At 49.0% G+C, this 16,654-nt stretch overlaps 1 protein-coding gene across 2 annotated transcripts in view; it reads left to right on the plus strand.

Moving 5' to 3' along the window:
* The window catches only part of bop1 (BOP1 ribosomal biogenesis factor), a 256,999-nt gene that overhangs the window by 230,839 nt on the left and 9,506 nt on the right, over positions 1–16,654 (plus strand). For both annotated transcript variants that reach the window (XM_072507966.1, XM_072507965.1), the window contains exons 11-13: positions 5,212–5,344; positions 12,135–12,315; positions 15,889–16,177. In XM_072507966.1, coding sequence (XP_072364067.1) covers positions 5,212–5,344; positions 12,135–12,315; positions 15,889–16,177 — 603 coding nt within the window. The remainder of the gene's footprint in view (positions 1–5,211; positions 5,345–12,134; positions 12,316–15,888; positions 16,178–16,654) is intronic.

Genomic DNA, 16,654 nt, shown 5'->3' on the forward strand with positions numbered 1-16,654 from the left:
TGATCGGCCCTACTCTCACTCTGATCATCCTCTTATTTCTCACATACGTGTAGAATGCCTTGGGGTTTTCCCTAATCCTTCCCGCCAGGGCTTTTTCATGCCCCCTTCTAGCGCTCCTAAGTCCATTTTTAAGTTCCTTCCTGGCTACCTTGTAACCCTCTGGAGCCGAGTCAGATCCTTGCTTCCTCAACCTTACGTAAGCTTCCTCCTTCCTCTTGACTAGAAGCTCCACTTCTCATGTCATCCAAGGCTCCTTCACCTTTCCATTCCTTCCTCGTCTCAGTGGGACAAAACTATTCAGCACTCGCAGCAAGTGCTCCTTAAACAACCCCCACATTACTGTTGTGCATTTCCCTGAGAACAACTGTTCCCACTTTATGCTCCTCAGCTCCCGTCTAATAGCAGAATAATTTCCCCCTCCCCAATTAAATACCTTCCCGTACTGTCTGTTCCTATCCCCCTCCAGGACTATGGTAAAGGTCAAGGAGTTGTGGTCACTGTCACCGAAATGCTCTCCCACCGAGACATCTGACACCTGGCCTGGTCCGTTGCCAAGCACCAGGTCCAATATGGCCTCCCCCCTACTTGGCCTATCTATATATTGAGTCAGGAATCCTTCCTGTACACACCTGACAAAATCTGCTCCATCCAAACCATTTGCACGAAGGAGGTTCCAGTCAACATTAGGGAAGTTGAAGTTACCCATGGCAACAACTCTGTTATTTCTGCACCTTTCCAAGATCTGCCGCCCAATCTGTTCCTCTATCTCTCTGCTGCTATTGGGGGGTCTATAGAAAACTCACAATAAAGTGACTGCTCCGTTCTTGTTTGACTTCCACCCATACTGACTCAGTAGACAAACCCCCCTCAACTACCTCCTTTTCTGCAGCTGTGGTGCACTACCTTATTAACAGTGCCACTCCCCCTCCTCTTTTACCTCCCTCCCTATTCTTCTTAAAACATCTAACAGCCATTCCTGCCCCTGTGAAATCCATGTGTCCGGAATGGCCACAACATCGTAGTTCCAAATACTGATCCATGCTCTAAGTTCATCTCCTTTATTCCTGACACTCCTTGCATTGAAACAGACACACTTTAACCCATTCCACTGAGTGCAACTTTGCTCCATCAACTGTCTATCCTTCCTCACAGACTCGCTGCATACTATTTTTGCCTGTTCAACAGCTACCCTATCCTCTGATCCATAGCTCTGTTCCCATCCCCCTGCCAAACTAGTTTAAACCCTCCCAAAGAGCTCTAGCAAACCTCCCGCCCAGGATATTGGTGCCCCTTCAGTTAAGTGCAACCCGTCCTTCATGTATAGGTCCCACCTTGCCCAGAAGGTATCCCAATGATCTACATATCTGAAGCCTTCTCTCCTACACCAGCCCTGTAGCCACGTGTTCAGCTGCACTCCCTCTCTGTTCCTTGCCTCACTTGCACGTGGCACCAGTAGCAATCCTGAGATTAATACTCTGCTTCTCCTGCTCTTTAGCTTCCAACCTAACTCCCTAAAATCACTCTTTAGATCCTCATCCGTTTTCTTAGCTATGTCGTTGGTGCCAATGTGCACCACGACTTCTAGTTGCTCCCCCTCCCCCTTAAGAATCCTGTGGACAGGGCAGCACGGTGGCGCAGTGGGTTAGCCCTGCTGCCTCATGGCGCCGAGGTCCCAGGTTCGATCCCGGCTCTGGGTCACTGTCCGTGTTGTTATGGGCCAGGGTTTAGAGAACCCCAATGTGTATCATGGAGTTCACCTGACCCACAACTTTTAATAGATTGTGGTATTGGGAGCACACGGCCCACTCTACAGGTGTGGTACAGCAGAAATGGAAAAGTATTTTTTAAAGCAAAACAATGTTTATTCTATGAACTCAAGTTAACCTTTTTAAAACAGTGAACATCTTAGCAACCATTAATTCAAATACAACCCCCAAAGAATACAACACTAAATAATCCTTAATAACTTCCCAAACAACATCCAGAAGACCAAAGAAACCCCTTTTAACAGAAGCACATCAGGTTTACATTCACTACTGAGAACATTTATAATTCTGAATTCACCAAATGCTCAAGAGACAGTCTTTTCATGGCAGAGAGATCAACAGTGCACCCAGGCAAGGGAATCTATGTGTGGAGCCCGAGGAAATGGGTGAGGTACTAAATGAATACTTTGCATCAGTATTCACCAAAGAGAAGAAATTGGTAGATGTTGAGTCTGGAGAAGGGTGTGTAGATAGCCTGGGTCACATTGAGATCCAAAAAGACGAGGTGTTGGGCATCTTGAAAAATATTAAGGTAGATAAGACCCCAGGGCCTAATGGGATCTACCCCAGAATACTGAAGGAGGCTGGAGAGGAAATTGCTGAGGCCTTGACAGAAATCTTTGGATCCTCACTGTCTTCAGGTGATGTCCCGGAGGACTGGAGAATAGCCAATGTTGTTCCTCTGTTTAAGAAGGGTAGCAAGGATAATCCAGGGAACTACAGGCCGGTGAGCCTTACTTCAGTGGTAGGGAAATTACTGGAGAGAATTCTTCGAGACAGGATCTACTCCCATTTGGAAGCAAATGGACGTATTAGTGAGAGGCAGCATGGTTTTGTGAAGGGGAGGTCGTGTCTCACTAACTTGATAGAGTTTTTCGAGGAGGTCACAAAGATGATTGATGCAGGTAGGGCAGTGGATGTTGTCTATATGGACTTCAGTAAGGCCTTTGACAAGGTCCCTCATGGTAGACTAGTACAAAAGGTGAAGTCACACGGGATCAGGGGTGAGCTGGCAAGGTGGATACAGAACTGGCTAGGTCATAGAAGGCAGAGTAGCAGCAATGGAAGGATGCTTTTCTAATTGGAGGGCTGTGACCAGTGGTGTTCCACAGGGATCAGTGCTGGGACCGTTGCTGTTTGTAGTATATATAAATGATTTGGAGGAAAATGTAACTGGTCTGATTAGTAAGTTTGCAGACGACACAAAGGTTGGTGGAATTGCGGATAGCGATGAAGACTGTCAGAGGATACAGCAGGATTTAGATTGTTTGGAGACTTGGGCGGAGAGATGGCAGATGGAGTTTAATCCGGACAAATGTGAGGTAATGCATTTTGGAAGGTCTAATGCAGGTAGGGAATATACAGTGAATGGTAGAACCCTCAAGAGTATTGAAAGTCAGAGAGATCTAGGAGTACATGTCCACAGGTCACTGAAAGGGGCAACACAGGTGGAGAAGGTAGTCAAGAAGGCATACGGCTTGCTTGCCTTCATTGGCCAGGGCATTGAGTATAAGAATTGGCAAGTCATGTTGCAGCTGTATAGAACCTTAGTTAGGCCACACTTGGAGTATAGTGTTCAATTCTGGTCGCCACACTACCAGAAGGATGTGGAGGCTTTAGAGAGGGTGCAGAAGAGATTTACCAGAATGTTGCCTGGTATGGAGGGCATTAGCTATGAGGAGCGGTTGAATAAACTCGGTTTGTTCTCACTGGAACGAAGGAGGTTGAGGGGTGACCTGATAGAGGTCTACAAAATTATGAGGGGCATAGACAGAGTGGATAGTCAGGCTTTTCCCCGGGGTAGAGGGGTCAATTACTAGGGGACATAGGTTTAAGGTGAGAGGGGCAAGGTTTAGAGTAGATGTACGAGGCAAGTTTTTTATGCAGAGTGTAGTGGGTGCCTGGAACTCGCTGCCAGAGGAGGCAGTGGAAGCAGGGACGATAGTGACATTTAAGGGGCATCTTGACAAATACATGAATAGGATGGGAATAGAGGGATACGGACCCAGGAAGTGTAGAAGATTGTAGTTTAGTCGGGCAGCATGGTCGGCACGGGCTTGGAGGGCCGAAGGGCCTGTTCCCGGGCTGTACATTTCTTTGTTCTTTGCTTTGTCTGGCTTCAGCTCCAACACTGAAAACGAAACTAAAACACACCCTGCAGCAAACAGCCTAAAACAAAAGTAAAAAAACTGACAGACAGCCCAGCTCCACCCACACTCTGACATCACTGATAAACACCCATTTCTTAAAGGTACATTTCTTAAACACCCATTTCTTAAAGGTACTCTCACATGACAGTGTTTAGTTTGCACATTCTCCCCGTGTCTGCGTGGGTTTCGCCCTCACAACCCAAAGATGTGCAGGCTAGGTGGATTGGCCAAACTAAATTGCCCCATAATTGGAAAAAATGAATTGGGTATTTAAAAAAAGAATCCTGTACACTCGATCTGAGACATCCCTGACCCTGGCACCCGGTAGGCAACATACCTTCCGGGAGTCTCGTTTGCGACCACAGTATCTCCTATCTGTTCCCCTAACCATTGAGTCTCCTATCACTATCGCTTTTCTATTCCCCCCCCCCCCCCCTTCCCTTCTGAGCCACAGAGCCAGGCTCAGTGCCAGAGACCTGGCCGCTAGGGCCTTCTCCTGGTAGGTATCCCCCACCCAAAAGCTTCCGAAATGGTGTACTTGCTTTGAAGGGGAATGGCCACAGGGAATCCCTGCACTGTCTGCCTGTTTGTTTTCCTTCCCCTGACTGTAACCCAGCTACTCTTGTCCTGAACCTTGGGTGTGGCTACCTCCCTGTAACTCACTCTATCACCCCCTCTGCCTCCCTTATGATGCGAAGTTGATGCAGCTCCAGCTCCAGTTCCCTAATGCAGTCTCCGAGGAGCTGGAGTTGGTGCACTTCCCGCAGGTGTAGTCAGTGGGGACACCAGTGGTGTCCCTCACCACCCACATCCTACAGGAGGAGCATGCAACTGCCCTCGCCTCGATCCCCTCTGATCTGAATTCCCAAAGAGATTTAAAAGGGAAAATACAAATTAACGATTAAACACCCGATATAAGCCCTTTGAAAAAATCATCGAAATCCCTTCAGTGCAGAAGGAGCCCATTCAGCCCATCGAGTCTTCACCGACCCTCTGAAAGGACATCCTACCTCGGGTCAGATTCCCACCCAGCCCCCTTAACCCAATAACCCCACCTAACATTTTGGACACTAAGGGGCAATTTATCACGGCCAATCCACCTAACCTGCACGTCTTTGGACTGTGGGAGGAAACCGGAGCATCCGGGAGGAATCCCACGCAGACACGGAGAGAAAGTCACCCGTGGCCAGAATTGAACCCGAGTCCTTGGAGCTGTGAGGCAGCAGTGTTGACCAGTGTCACTGTGCCGGCATTCTGATTCTCCAGCCTAATGATTCTCTGACCCCTTCCCACAGGCTCAGATGACTGCACGATTAGGTTTTGGGAGGTGTCCACAGGTCGGTGCATGAGAACCATTGAAGTGGAAGGAATAGTGAGGAGCATCGCTTGGAACCCTAACCCTGTTCACTGTCTCGTGGCATTGACTGTGTAAGTACATGGTGACAGGGCTTTCAGTCCTATTAGATTAACAGCATAACTGTTATTAATGTGTTCAGTTGCAGCAGGGTTAAAGAGGTGAGCAATAATATTGTCGTGTAGTAATCCAGAGATAATGGTCTGAGAATTAAATTAATGTACAATGGACCAATTTATCTAACCCTGTGCTGTACCTGTCCTGGGAGTGTTTGATGGGGACAGTATAGAGGGAGCTTTACTCTGTATCTAACCCCGTGCTGTACCTGTCCTGGGAGTGTTTGATGGGGACAGTGTAGAGGGAGCTTTACTCTGTATCTAACCCTGTGCTGTACCTGTCCTGGGAGTGTTTGATGGGGACAGTGTAGAGGGAGCTTTACTCTGTATCTAACCCTGTGCTGTACCTGTCCTGGGAGTGTTTGATGGGGACAGTGTAGAGGGAGCTTTACTCTGTATCTAACCCTGTGCTGTACCTGTCCTGGGAGTGTTTGATGGGGACAGTGTAGAGGGAGCTTTACTCTGTATTTAACCCTGTGCTGTACCTGTCCTGGGAGTGTTTGATGGGGACAGTGTAGAGGGAGCTTTACTCTGTATCTAACCCCGTGCTGTACCTGTCCTGGGAGTGTTTGATGGGGACAGTGTAGAGCAGCAGTGTTGTAGATGTTTCCACTTGTGGGAAAATCCTAAATTAGGGACCAGAAATGCTAGGTAGTTATCAATAAATCCAATTGGGGAGGACTTCCGGGTGCGGCGATGACCAGCTAAGTCGCACGTTTCGGCAGCTCCCGGTGGAACGGACTTTTGGGCTCTTAATAAGAGCCCCAACGGCAATTTTAACGGCTAGAAGCACTGTGCGGTAAACCAGAAGGGAATCCCCCCTGGAAACGGATGGAAAAAGGAGAGGAAAGTGGCCGGATTGCGGTGGATCCTTTAGAGCAGCGGCAAGGAAGGCAAGCAAGAACCAAGATGGCGACGGAAGGTGGCAGTTTAACATGGGGCCCTGAACAACAAGAGTTTTTGAAATGTTGCGTGGAAGAACTTAAAAAGGAGATGAAGAAGGAGCTGTTGGCCCCGATATTAGAGGCGATCGAAGGGCTAAAGGATGAGCAAAAGACCCAGGAGCGGGAGCTTCGGGTCGTGAAGGCAAAGGCTGCCGAGAATGAGGACGATATACAGGGCCTGGTGGTGAAGACGGAGACGCAGGAGGACATCAGAAACGATGTGTGGAAAGACTGGAGGTGCTGGAGAATAACGCGAGGAGGAATAATTTAAGGATTCTTGGTCTTCCTGAAGGTGCAGAAGGAGCAGACGTCGGGGCATATGTGAGCACGATGCTGCACTCGTTAATGGGAGCGGAGGCCCCGGCGGGTCCGTTGGAGGTGGAGGGAGCATACCGAGTGATGGCGCGAGGACCGAGAGCAGGAGAAATTCCTAGAGCCATAGTGGTGAGATTCCTCCGTTTTAAGGACAGAGAGATGGTCCTTAGATGGGCAAAGAAAACTCGGAGCAGTAAATGGGAGAACGCGGTGATCCGCGTATATCAAGACTGGAGTGCGGAGGTGGCGAGAAGGAGGGCGAGCTTTAATCGGGCCAAGGCGGTGCTTCACAAAAAGAAGATAAAATTTGGAATGCTGCAACCGGCAAGACTGTGGGTCACATATCGAGGGAGGCACCACTACTTTGAGACGGCGGATGAGGCGTGGACGTTTATTGTGGAAGAAAAACTGGAATAAGCGGGTTATTAAAAAAGAACATTTGAAACAAAGTGGTGGGGCGAATATGGGGGGCGAAGAGGGGGGAAAAATGGGGGGAAAGATGAGTTTTATGTTATTAATCCTGCGATGCGGTAACTTTTCTCTCTTCCACAGGTGGTGGTGGAGGGAGGAGGGGAGGTGGAGGAGATGGGGCGTTGGCCATGGGGGGGGGCCAAAAGGGAAGCGCGGGCTTTGTCCCCGTGCTATGATAATCATGGCGGGAATAGGGAAGCAGGAAGGAGGGGGCGTCGCACGGTGCGAGCCGAGGTCACGGGGGGAAGCCGAGGTCGACCAGAGTTTGCTGACTTCTGGGAGCAACATGGGGGGTGTAACTACGCTAGTGGGGTATCTAGCGGGGGGGGTGGGGGGAGTTACTGGGTTGCTGCTGGGGAGAGGGGGGAGCCGGAATGGGGTGGGGTGGGCGGGGGGGCACCGCCTGGGGGGGGACACAGCTGCGTGGGAACCGGGTGAGGAGCTGGAAAAAGGGGATGGCTAATCGACAAAGGGGGGGGGGTAAAAAGCCCCCCAACCCGGTTGATCACGTGGAATGTGAGAGGGCTGAACGGGCCGATAAAGAGGGCACGAGTACTCGCACACCTTAAGAAACTTAAGGCAGACGTGGTTATGTTACAAGAGACGCACTTGAAACTTATAGACCAGGTTAGACTACGCAAAGGATGGGTGGGGCAGGTGTTTCATTCGGGGCTAGATGCGAAAAACAGGGGGGTGGCTATACTAGTGGGGAAGCGGGTTATGTTTGAGGCAAAGACCATAGTGGCGGATAGCGGGGGCAGATACGTGATGGTGAGTGGCAAATTACAGGGGGAGGCGGTGGTCTTGGTAAACGTATATGCCCCGAACTGGGATGATGCCAATTTTATGAGGCGCACGCTAGGACGCATCCCAGACCTAGAGGTGGGAAAGTTGGTAATGGGGGGAGATTTTAATACGGTGCTGGAGCCAGGGCTGGACAGGTCGAGATCCAGGACTGGAAGGAGGCCGGCTGCAGCCAAGGTGCTTAAAGATTTTATGGAGCAGATGGGAGGAGTAGACCCGTGGAGATTTAGCAGACCTAGGAGTAAGGAGTTTTCGTTTTTCTCCTATGTCCACAAAGTTTATTCGCGAATAGACTTTTTTGTCTTGGGAAGGGCGTTGATCCCGAAGGTGAGGGGGACGGAGTATACGGCTATAGCCATTTCGGATCACGCTCCACATTGGGTAGACTTGGAGATAAGGGAGGAAACAGAAGGACGTCCACCCTGGAGAATGGACATGGGACTAATGGCAGATGAAGGGGTGTGTCTAAGGGTGAGGGGGTGCATTGAAAAATACTTGGAACTCAATGATAACGGGGAGGTCCAGGTGGGAGTGGTCTGGGAGGCGCTGAAGGCAGTGGTTAGAGGGGAGCTGATATCAATAAGGGCACATAAAGGAAAGCAGGAGAGTAGGGAACGGGAGCGGTTGCTGCAAGGACTTCTGAGGGTGGACAGGCAATATGCGGAGGCACCGGAGGAGGGACTGTACAGGGAAAGGCAAAGGTTACACGTAGAATTTGACTTGCTGACAACGGGTACTGCAGAAGCACAGTGGAGGAAGGCCCAGGGTGTACAGTATGAGTATGGGGAGAAGGCGAGCAGGTTGCTGGCCCATCAATTGAGGAAAAAGGGAGCAGCGAGGGAAATAGGGGGAGTGAGGGACGAGGAAGGAGAGATGGAGCGGGGAGCGGAGAGAGTGAATGGAGTGTTCAAGGCATTCTATAAAAGATTATACGAAGCTCAGCCCCCGGATGGGAAGGAGAGAATGATGTGCTTCCTGGACCGGCTGGAATTTCCTAAGGTGGAGGAGTAGGAGAGGGTGGGACTGGGAGCACAGATCGAGATAGAGGAAGTAGTGAAAGGAATTAGGAGTATGCAGGCGGGGAAGGCTCAGGGACCGGATGGATTTCCAGTCGAATTTTATGGGAAATATGTGGACTTGCTTGCCCCGATACTGATGAGAACCTTTAATGAGGCGAAGGAAAGGGGACAGCTGCCCCCGACTATGTCAGAGGCAACAATATCGCTTCTCCTAAAGAAGGAAAAAGACCCGCTGCAATGCGGGTCCTATAGACCTATTTCCCTCCTAAATGTAGACGCTAAAATTCTGGCCAAGGTAATGGCAATGAGGATAGAGGATTGTGTCCCGGGGGTAGTCCATGAGGACCAAACTGGGCTTGTGAAGGGGAGAAAGCTGAATCCGAATATACGGAGGCTGCTAGGGGTAATGATGATGCCCCCACCAGAGGGGGAAGCGGAGATAGTGGTGGCGATGGATGCCGAGAAAGCATTTGATAGAGTGGAGTGGGATTATTTGTGGGAGGTGTTGAGGAGATTTGGCTTTGGAGATGAGTATATTAGATGGGTACAGCTGCTGTATAGGGCCCCGATGGTGAGCGTGGTCACGAATGGACGGGGGTCTGCGTATCTTCGACTCCATAGAGGGACGAGGCAGGGATGTCCTCTGTCCCCATTATTGTTTGCACTGGCGATTGAGCCCCTGGCCATAGCATTGAGGTGTTCCAGGAAGTGGAGGGGAGTACTCAGGGGAGGAGAGGAACACTGGGTATCTCTTTACGCGGACGATTTATTGGTGTATGTGGCGGACCCGGCGGAGGGGATGCCAGAGATAATGCGGATACTTGGGGAGTTTGGAGAATTTTCAGGATATAAGCTGAACATGGGGAAAAGTGAGCTGTTTGTGGTGCATCCAGGGGAGCAGAGCAGAGAAATAGAGGACTTACCGCTGAGGAAGGTAACAAGGGACTTTCGCTACTTGGGGATCCAGATAGCCAAGAATTGGGGTACATTGCATAGGTTAAACTTAACGCAGTTGGTGGAACAGATGGAGGAGGACTTCAAGAGATGGGACATGGTATCCCTGTCACTGGCAGGGAGGGTACAAGCGGTTAAAATGGTGGTCCTCCCGAGATTCCTCTTTGTGTTTCAGTGCCTCCCGGTGGTGATCACGAAGGCTTTTTTCAAAAGGATTGAGAAGAGTATCATGAGTTTTGTGTGGGCCGGGAAGACCCCGAGAGTGAGGAAGGGATTTTTGCAGCGTAGTAGGGATAGGGGGGGGCTGGCGCTACCGAACCTGAGTGAGTACTACTGGGCCGCCAACATCTCAATGGTATGTAAGTGGATGGGAGAAGAGGAGGGAGCGGCGTGGAAGAGATTGGAGAAGACGTCCTGTAGGGGGACTTGCCTACAAGCCATGGTGACGGCACCGTTGCCGTTCTCACTGAAGAAATACACCACGAGCCCGGTGGTGGTGGCTACTCTGAAAATTTGGGGGCAATGGAGACGGCATAGGGGAAAGACGGGAGCCTCGGTGCGGTCCCCGATAAGAAATAATCATAGGTTTGCTCCGGGGAGAATGGATGGGGGATTTGGAACATGGCAAAGAGCAGGAGTAACACAATTGAGAGATCTGTTTGTAGATGGGACGTTTGCAAGTCTGGGAGCGCTGACCGAAAAATACGGGTTGCCCCAAGGGAATGCATTCCGGTATATGCAACTGAGGGCTTTTACGAGGCAACAGGTGAGGGAATTCCCGCAGCTCCCGACGCAGGAAGTGCAGGACAGAGTGATCTCAAAGACATGGGTGGGGTACGGTAAGGTGTCAGACATATATAGGGAGATGAGAGACGAGGGGGAGATTATGGTAGACGAGCTGAAAGGGAAATGGGAAGAAGAGCTGGGGGAGGAGATTCAGGAGGGGCTGTGGGCTGATGCCCTAAGTAGGGTAAACTCATCGTCCTCGTGTGCCAGGCTAAGCCTGATACAATTTAAGGTGTTACACAGGGCGCATATGACTGGAACACGGCTTAGCAATTTTTTTGGAGTAGAGGATAGGTGTGCGAGATGCTCGAAAAGCCCAGCGAATCACACCCACATGTTCTGGTCATGTCCGGCACTACAGGGGTTTTGGGTGGGGGTGACAAAGGTGCTTTCGAAGGTAGTGGGGATCCAGGTCGAACCAAGCTGGAGGTTGGCTATATTTGGGGTTGCAGAAGAGCTGGGAGTGCAAGAGGCGAGAGAGGCCGATGTTTTGGCCTTTGCGTCCCTAGTAGCCCGGCGCAGGATACTGTTGATGTGGAAGGAAGCCAAGCCCCCGGGGGTGGAGACCTGGATAAATGACATGGCAGGGTTTATAAAGCTGGAACGGATTAAGTTCGTCCTAAGGGGATTGGCTCAAGGGTTCACCAGGCGGTGGCAACCGTTCGTCGAATACCTCACAGAAAGATAGAGGGAATGGAAAAGAAGAAGACAGCAGCAGCAGCCCCGGGGGGGGGGGGGGGAGCGGGGGCGGGGGGGGGGGGGGGGGGACCAGAGGGATTCTCAGGGATGTTAATATATAAGTATAATATGTATAGGTTGTTGTTATAGATAATTGTATATTGGACTGTTAAAACATATTTTTGGAGAATATTTATCTGGGACAAGGCAGTTGCCATTTAGTTTTGGTTTTGTTTTTGTTTATATATTATTTATTTCTTGTTTATAAATCTGGCCATTGTTATTTATATTGTGATATTACTGTGTAAAGGATACACAATGTACTGTCATGGTTGGCCAAAAATTTTCAATAAAAATATTTTAAAAAAAAATAAAATAAATCCAATTGGGAAATGAGGAGAATCCTCTTTACAGTGGTTCGCATATTGAGCTGACTCACAGTGGGAATGATTGCTGATAAACACCAGTCCTGGCGAGCTGAGCGGAAAGGCCTGTTTCTGTAGTTTATAAATAAATTTAGAGTATCCAATTGTTTTTTTTTTCAATGAAGGGACAACTTAGCTTGGACAAGTCACCTACCCTGCACATGTTTGGATTGTGGGGGTGAGACCCACACAGACATGTTTCTGTACTTATCCTGGGATATATCTAACTTCTCCTGTGCCTGTCCTGGCAGTGTGGAGCTGAACTGTAGTGAGTGTACTTCATATGGTATCTGGGTCAATAACCCAAATCGTTCTTCAGGGTGCACTAAGTGTTTTATTTTTGTTTCTTTAGAGATCAGTCTGTTATCATTGTTAATCCCTGCCTGGGTGATAAGTTACTGTATAACGCTACAGACCAGTTAATTGCATCATTTGAGAAGGCAGAGGAGGAGCCTGTGCAACCTGTGGAATGGACTGCTGCTGAGGGAGATTCCTTTGATAAAGGATTGCGGCTCATCATCAAACACAACAAGGTCTGCTATTTCTTCTAACATCTGCAACTTTCACATCTGGAGTTGCTATCCAGTTACCACTTACATTGATTTAAGTCCTGTCTACAATTCGTTTCCAATCTGGATTGCTGGAGCTTCTGTTTATAAGGGCTATGGTCGTACGTCCTGGTTTCCCTATATAGGGCATTATAGGATATTGTTGTACATCCTTTGCTTCTAATAAAAGTTTATGGATGAGGAAAGTTTAAACTACAGTGAAATCTTGATTATTCAGCGGGGAATGCTGATTAACAGAGACACTAATTGTAGCATGAACTAATATCAAGCACTCCAGAAGTAAAGAGCAGTCTTTTTACTTCTAATCTTCAACTCTACATTAAAACATAATTTAAGTACGAGATAATAGTTTACAGGTACGGGTTCTGGATAACTTCCTAATTGATCCCATCCGGGAGGTGGGATTTGAAAAATTATATTTAATGAGCTAGTGTCCTGACCATTCCTATCCTGACCCTGCACATTGAAAGTTAATACACTTAAATATATATGACTTATTCTGCCCGGTACTCTAATATCTGACACCTCAACTGCCCAGCCAAACAGATGGTGGACACTGTGGCGTTAACAGAGAAGTAAAATAGTAAGTGAAGAAGCCATAATCCCAGCTGACCATAGACTGCTTTCCCCTTTGGGAGGGAGAGCTGATTGGTTCTTTGAGAAGGTGACCAAACAGGTGGACGAGGGTAAAGCAGTTGATGTGGTGTATATGGATTTCAGTAAAGCATTTGATGAGGTTCCCCAAGGTAGGCTATTGCAGAAAATACGGTAGCATGGGATTGAGGGTGATTTAGCGGTTTGGATCTGAAATTGGCTAGCTGGAAGAACACAGAGGGTGGTGGTTGATGGGAAATGTTCAGCCTGGAGTTCAGTTATCATAGAATTTACAGTGCAGAAGGAGGCCACTCGGCCCATCGAGTCTGCACCGGCTCTTGGAAAGAGCACCCTACCCAAGGTCAACACCTCCACCCTATCCCCATAACCCAGTAACCCCACCCAACACTAAGGGCATATTCGGACACTAAGGGTAATTTATCATGGCCAATCCACCTAACCTGCACATCTTTGGACTGTGGGAGGAAACCGGAGCACCCGGAGGAAACCCACGCATACACTGGGAGGATGTGCAGACTCCGCACAGACAGTGACCCAGTGAGGAATCGAACCTGGGACCCTGGAGCTGTGAAGCAATTGTGCTATCCACAATGCTACGGTGCTGCCCCGATTGAGTTTCGGAGCCATGAGGTCATGTTGCAGGTGTACAAAACTCTGGTGCGGCCGCATTTGGAGTATTGCGTGCTGTTCTGGTCGCCGCATTATAGGAAGTTACTAGTGGTGTTACCACAAGGATCTGTTTTGGGGCCACTGCTGTTTGTTATTTTTATAAATGACCTGGAGGAGGGCGTAGAAGGATGGGTGAGTACATTTGCAGATGACACTAAAGTCGGTGGAGTTGTGGACAGTGCGGAAGGATGTTCCAGGTTACAGATGGACATAAATAAGCTGCAGAGCTTGGCTGAGAAGTGGCAAATGGAGTTTAATGCAGAAAAGTGTGAGATGATTCATTTTGGAAGGAGTAACAGGAATACAGAGTACTGGGCTAATAGTAAGATTCTTGGTAGTGTGGATGAGCAGAGAGATCGCGGTGACCATGTACATCGATCCCTGAAAGTTGCCACCCAGGTTGATAGGGTTGTTAAGAAGGCGTACGGTGTGTTAGCTTTTATTGGTAGAGGGATTGAGTTTCGGAGCCATGCGGTCATGTTGCAGCTGTACAAAACTCTGGTGAGGCCGCATTTGGAGTATTGCGTGCAATTCTGGTCGCCTCATTATTGGAAGGATGTGGAAGCATTGGAAAGGGTTCAGAGGAGATTTACCAGGATGTTGCCTGGTATGGAGGGAAGATCTTATGAGGAAAGGCTGAGGGACTTGAGGCTGTTTTCGTTCGAAAGAAGGTTAAGAGGTGACTTAATAGAGGCATACAAGATGACCAGAGGATTGGATAGGGTAAACAGTGAGAGCCTTTTTCCTCGGATGGTGATGTCTAGCACAAGGGGACATAGCTTTAAATTGAGGGGTGATAGATATAAGACAGATGTCAGAGGTAGGTTCTTTACTCAGAGAGTAGTAAGGGCATGGAATGCCCTGTGTGCAACAGTAGTGGACTCGCCAACACTAAGGACATTCAAATGGTCATTGGATAGACATATGGACGATAAGGGAATAGTGTAGATGGGCTTTAGAGTGGTTTCACATGTCGGCGCAACATCGAGGGCCGAAGGGCCTGTACTGCGCTGTAATGTTTTATGTTCTATTGGTGATTTAACCTGAGGATCACCACACCTAGGCGAGGGGCAAGGTTGAGAAGGTGGAGCCTTGGGGAATTGAGCCCGTGCTGCCGGCTTCCTCTGCATATCGAACCCCCAGAGAAGTGGGTGTGAGGTGATGATCATTCTGAAATTTCTGTAAATTAAAAATGTCGAGTTCATTACATGATGAGTGGTTGGGGAGGCTCGGATCATGTTCAACAAGAGGCATTGGGTGGAGAGTTGTTGAAATTGGCACGTGTTAGAGCCATTTTGTTCTATTGGCATAAAACTGGTACAATATAAGCCAATTTCTTGGTGCTGGGTTCTGCACCTATTCTATGTTGGTGTCATGCCCACACCTTATTGGTCCTCACTGCTTTTGGGGTCTCTGTTGGCTGCCTAAAATCAGTGCAAGATAATTTGCACTGTGTCTGGAATATGTGTGAAGAACTCTGGAAATATGTTTGAGGCAATGTGTTTGGTGCAAGCTCCAACTTGTTGGTTCCAGTTCTTCAGCTACCTAACCAGCCGTGCAAAATCTGATGACCCCGGCCTCCCAGGGTCTTTCAAACCCATGCTCAGGAGACCCTGTGTTATCACACCATAGCTCGATTGCACCTGACGTTTAACATCCCGATCCAAATAAAACTGTTTGAATCGTTGAAGGACTGACGGGGTGGATAGAGACGGGTTAGCTCCCCTGTTTGGGCAAGCCAGAAGCAAGGGGCGTGACATCAAATAGGCCATTCAGGGGAGAAATCCGAGTTCACACAGTGTAATGGAAATCTGGAACTCGCCCAAGGGGCCACCGATTGTGAGGTTGAAGAATTTTGTGCTGATTGGCCACAGTAATGGAACCAAGACGGTACCAAATGAGTTGAAACACAAATAAATGAAGCTGTAATTGAAGAGGAACAGGCTCAAAGGATTCAGTGGCCACCTCGTGTTAACTGAAGGGATTATAAATTGGGTTTCAGAGTTCTTCATTTTGTGTGGGGCTGGGCTTACTGGGTGGTAGGTCTTCTTCCCTGAAGGACCCAGTTGGGCTTTTCATGTTTCATTATCTTCTTGCACGGGTTGAGAACCCTCCGATTTGTTGAATTTAACTATAAGCCAAGATGTGAACTCAACTTCTGTGTTGTTTGTCTGATCGTGTTACCACAGGCACACTGGACCATGTTAGTGCAATTTTCCCATGGTGACACCCTACTTTCTGTTCTCTGTCTAGATGGTGAAACAGGTGACCTGGCATGGAAAGGGCGATTATTTGGCGACGGTTATCCCAGACAACGGCAACGCACAGGTCCTCATTCACCAACTGAGCAAGCGGCGAAGTCAGAATCCCTTCCGCAAGAACAAAGGCATGGTGCAGTGTGTCCTCTTCCATCCAATCAGGCCGTACTTCTTTGTGGCCACGCAGCGCTACGTCCGTGTTTACAACCTCCTCAAGCAGGAACTCACTAAGAAACTAATGGCCAACTGCAAGTGGGTGTCGAGCATGGCCATACACCCTGGAGGTGAGTTATCTGATCAACCTGTCCACCACTTGCAGAGACGTTGAGCAGTCTAAATAAATTAGAGTGCCCAATTCATTTTTTCCAATTAAGGGGCAATTTAGCGTGGCCAATCCACCTATCCTGCACATCTTTGGGTTGTGGGGGTGAAACCCACGCAGACACGGGGAGAACGTTCAAACTCCACACGGACAGTGACCCGGAGCCGGGATCGAACCTGGGACCTCGGCGCCGTGAGGCAGCAGTGCTAACCACTGCGCCACCGTGCTGCCCCGGGAGCACCTGACTGGAGGGGACCCCGTGTAACTTGGGGAAGCAGAATATTTAGAGGCCATGACATTAACCTTTGTGGCAATGCAGCCGTCGGTCTCTCACTCACCTGCTTTCTCTCAGTGCTGATAATTTCCTGCCTTCTAACTGAAGTTTCGATGGTGACCATTGTATAAAATGTGAAACTGAGCTTTCGGCTAATTCCTTAAC

This window comes from Scyliorhinus torazame, chromosome 6 (assembly GCF_047496885.1).
Source record: "Scyliorhinus torazame isolate Kashiwa2021f chromosome 6, sScyTor2.1, whole genome shotgun sequence".
Classification (NCBI taxonomy): Eukaryota; Metazoa; Chordata; class Chondrichthyes; order Carcharhiniformes; family Scyliorhinidae; genus Scyliorhinus; species Scyliorhinus torazame.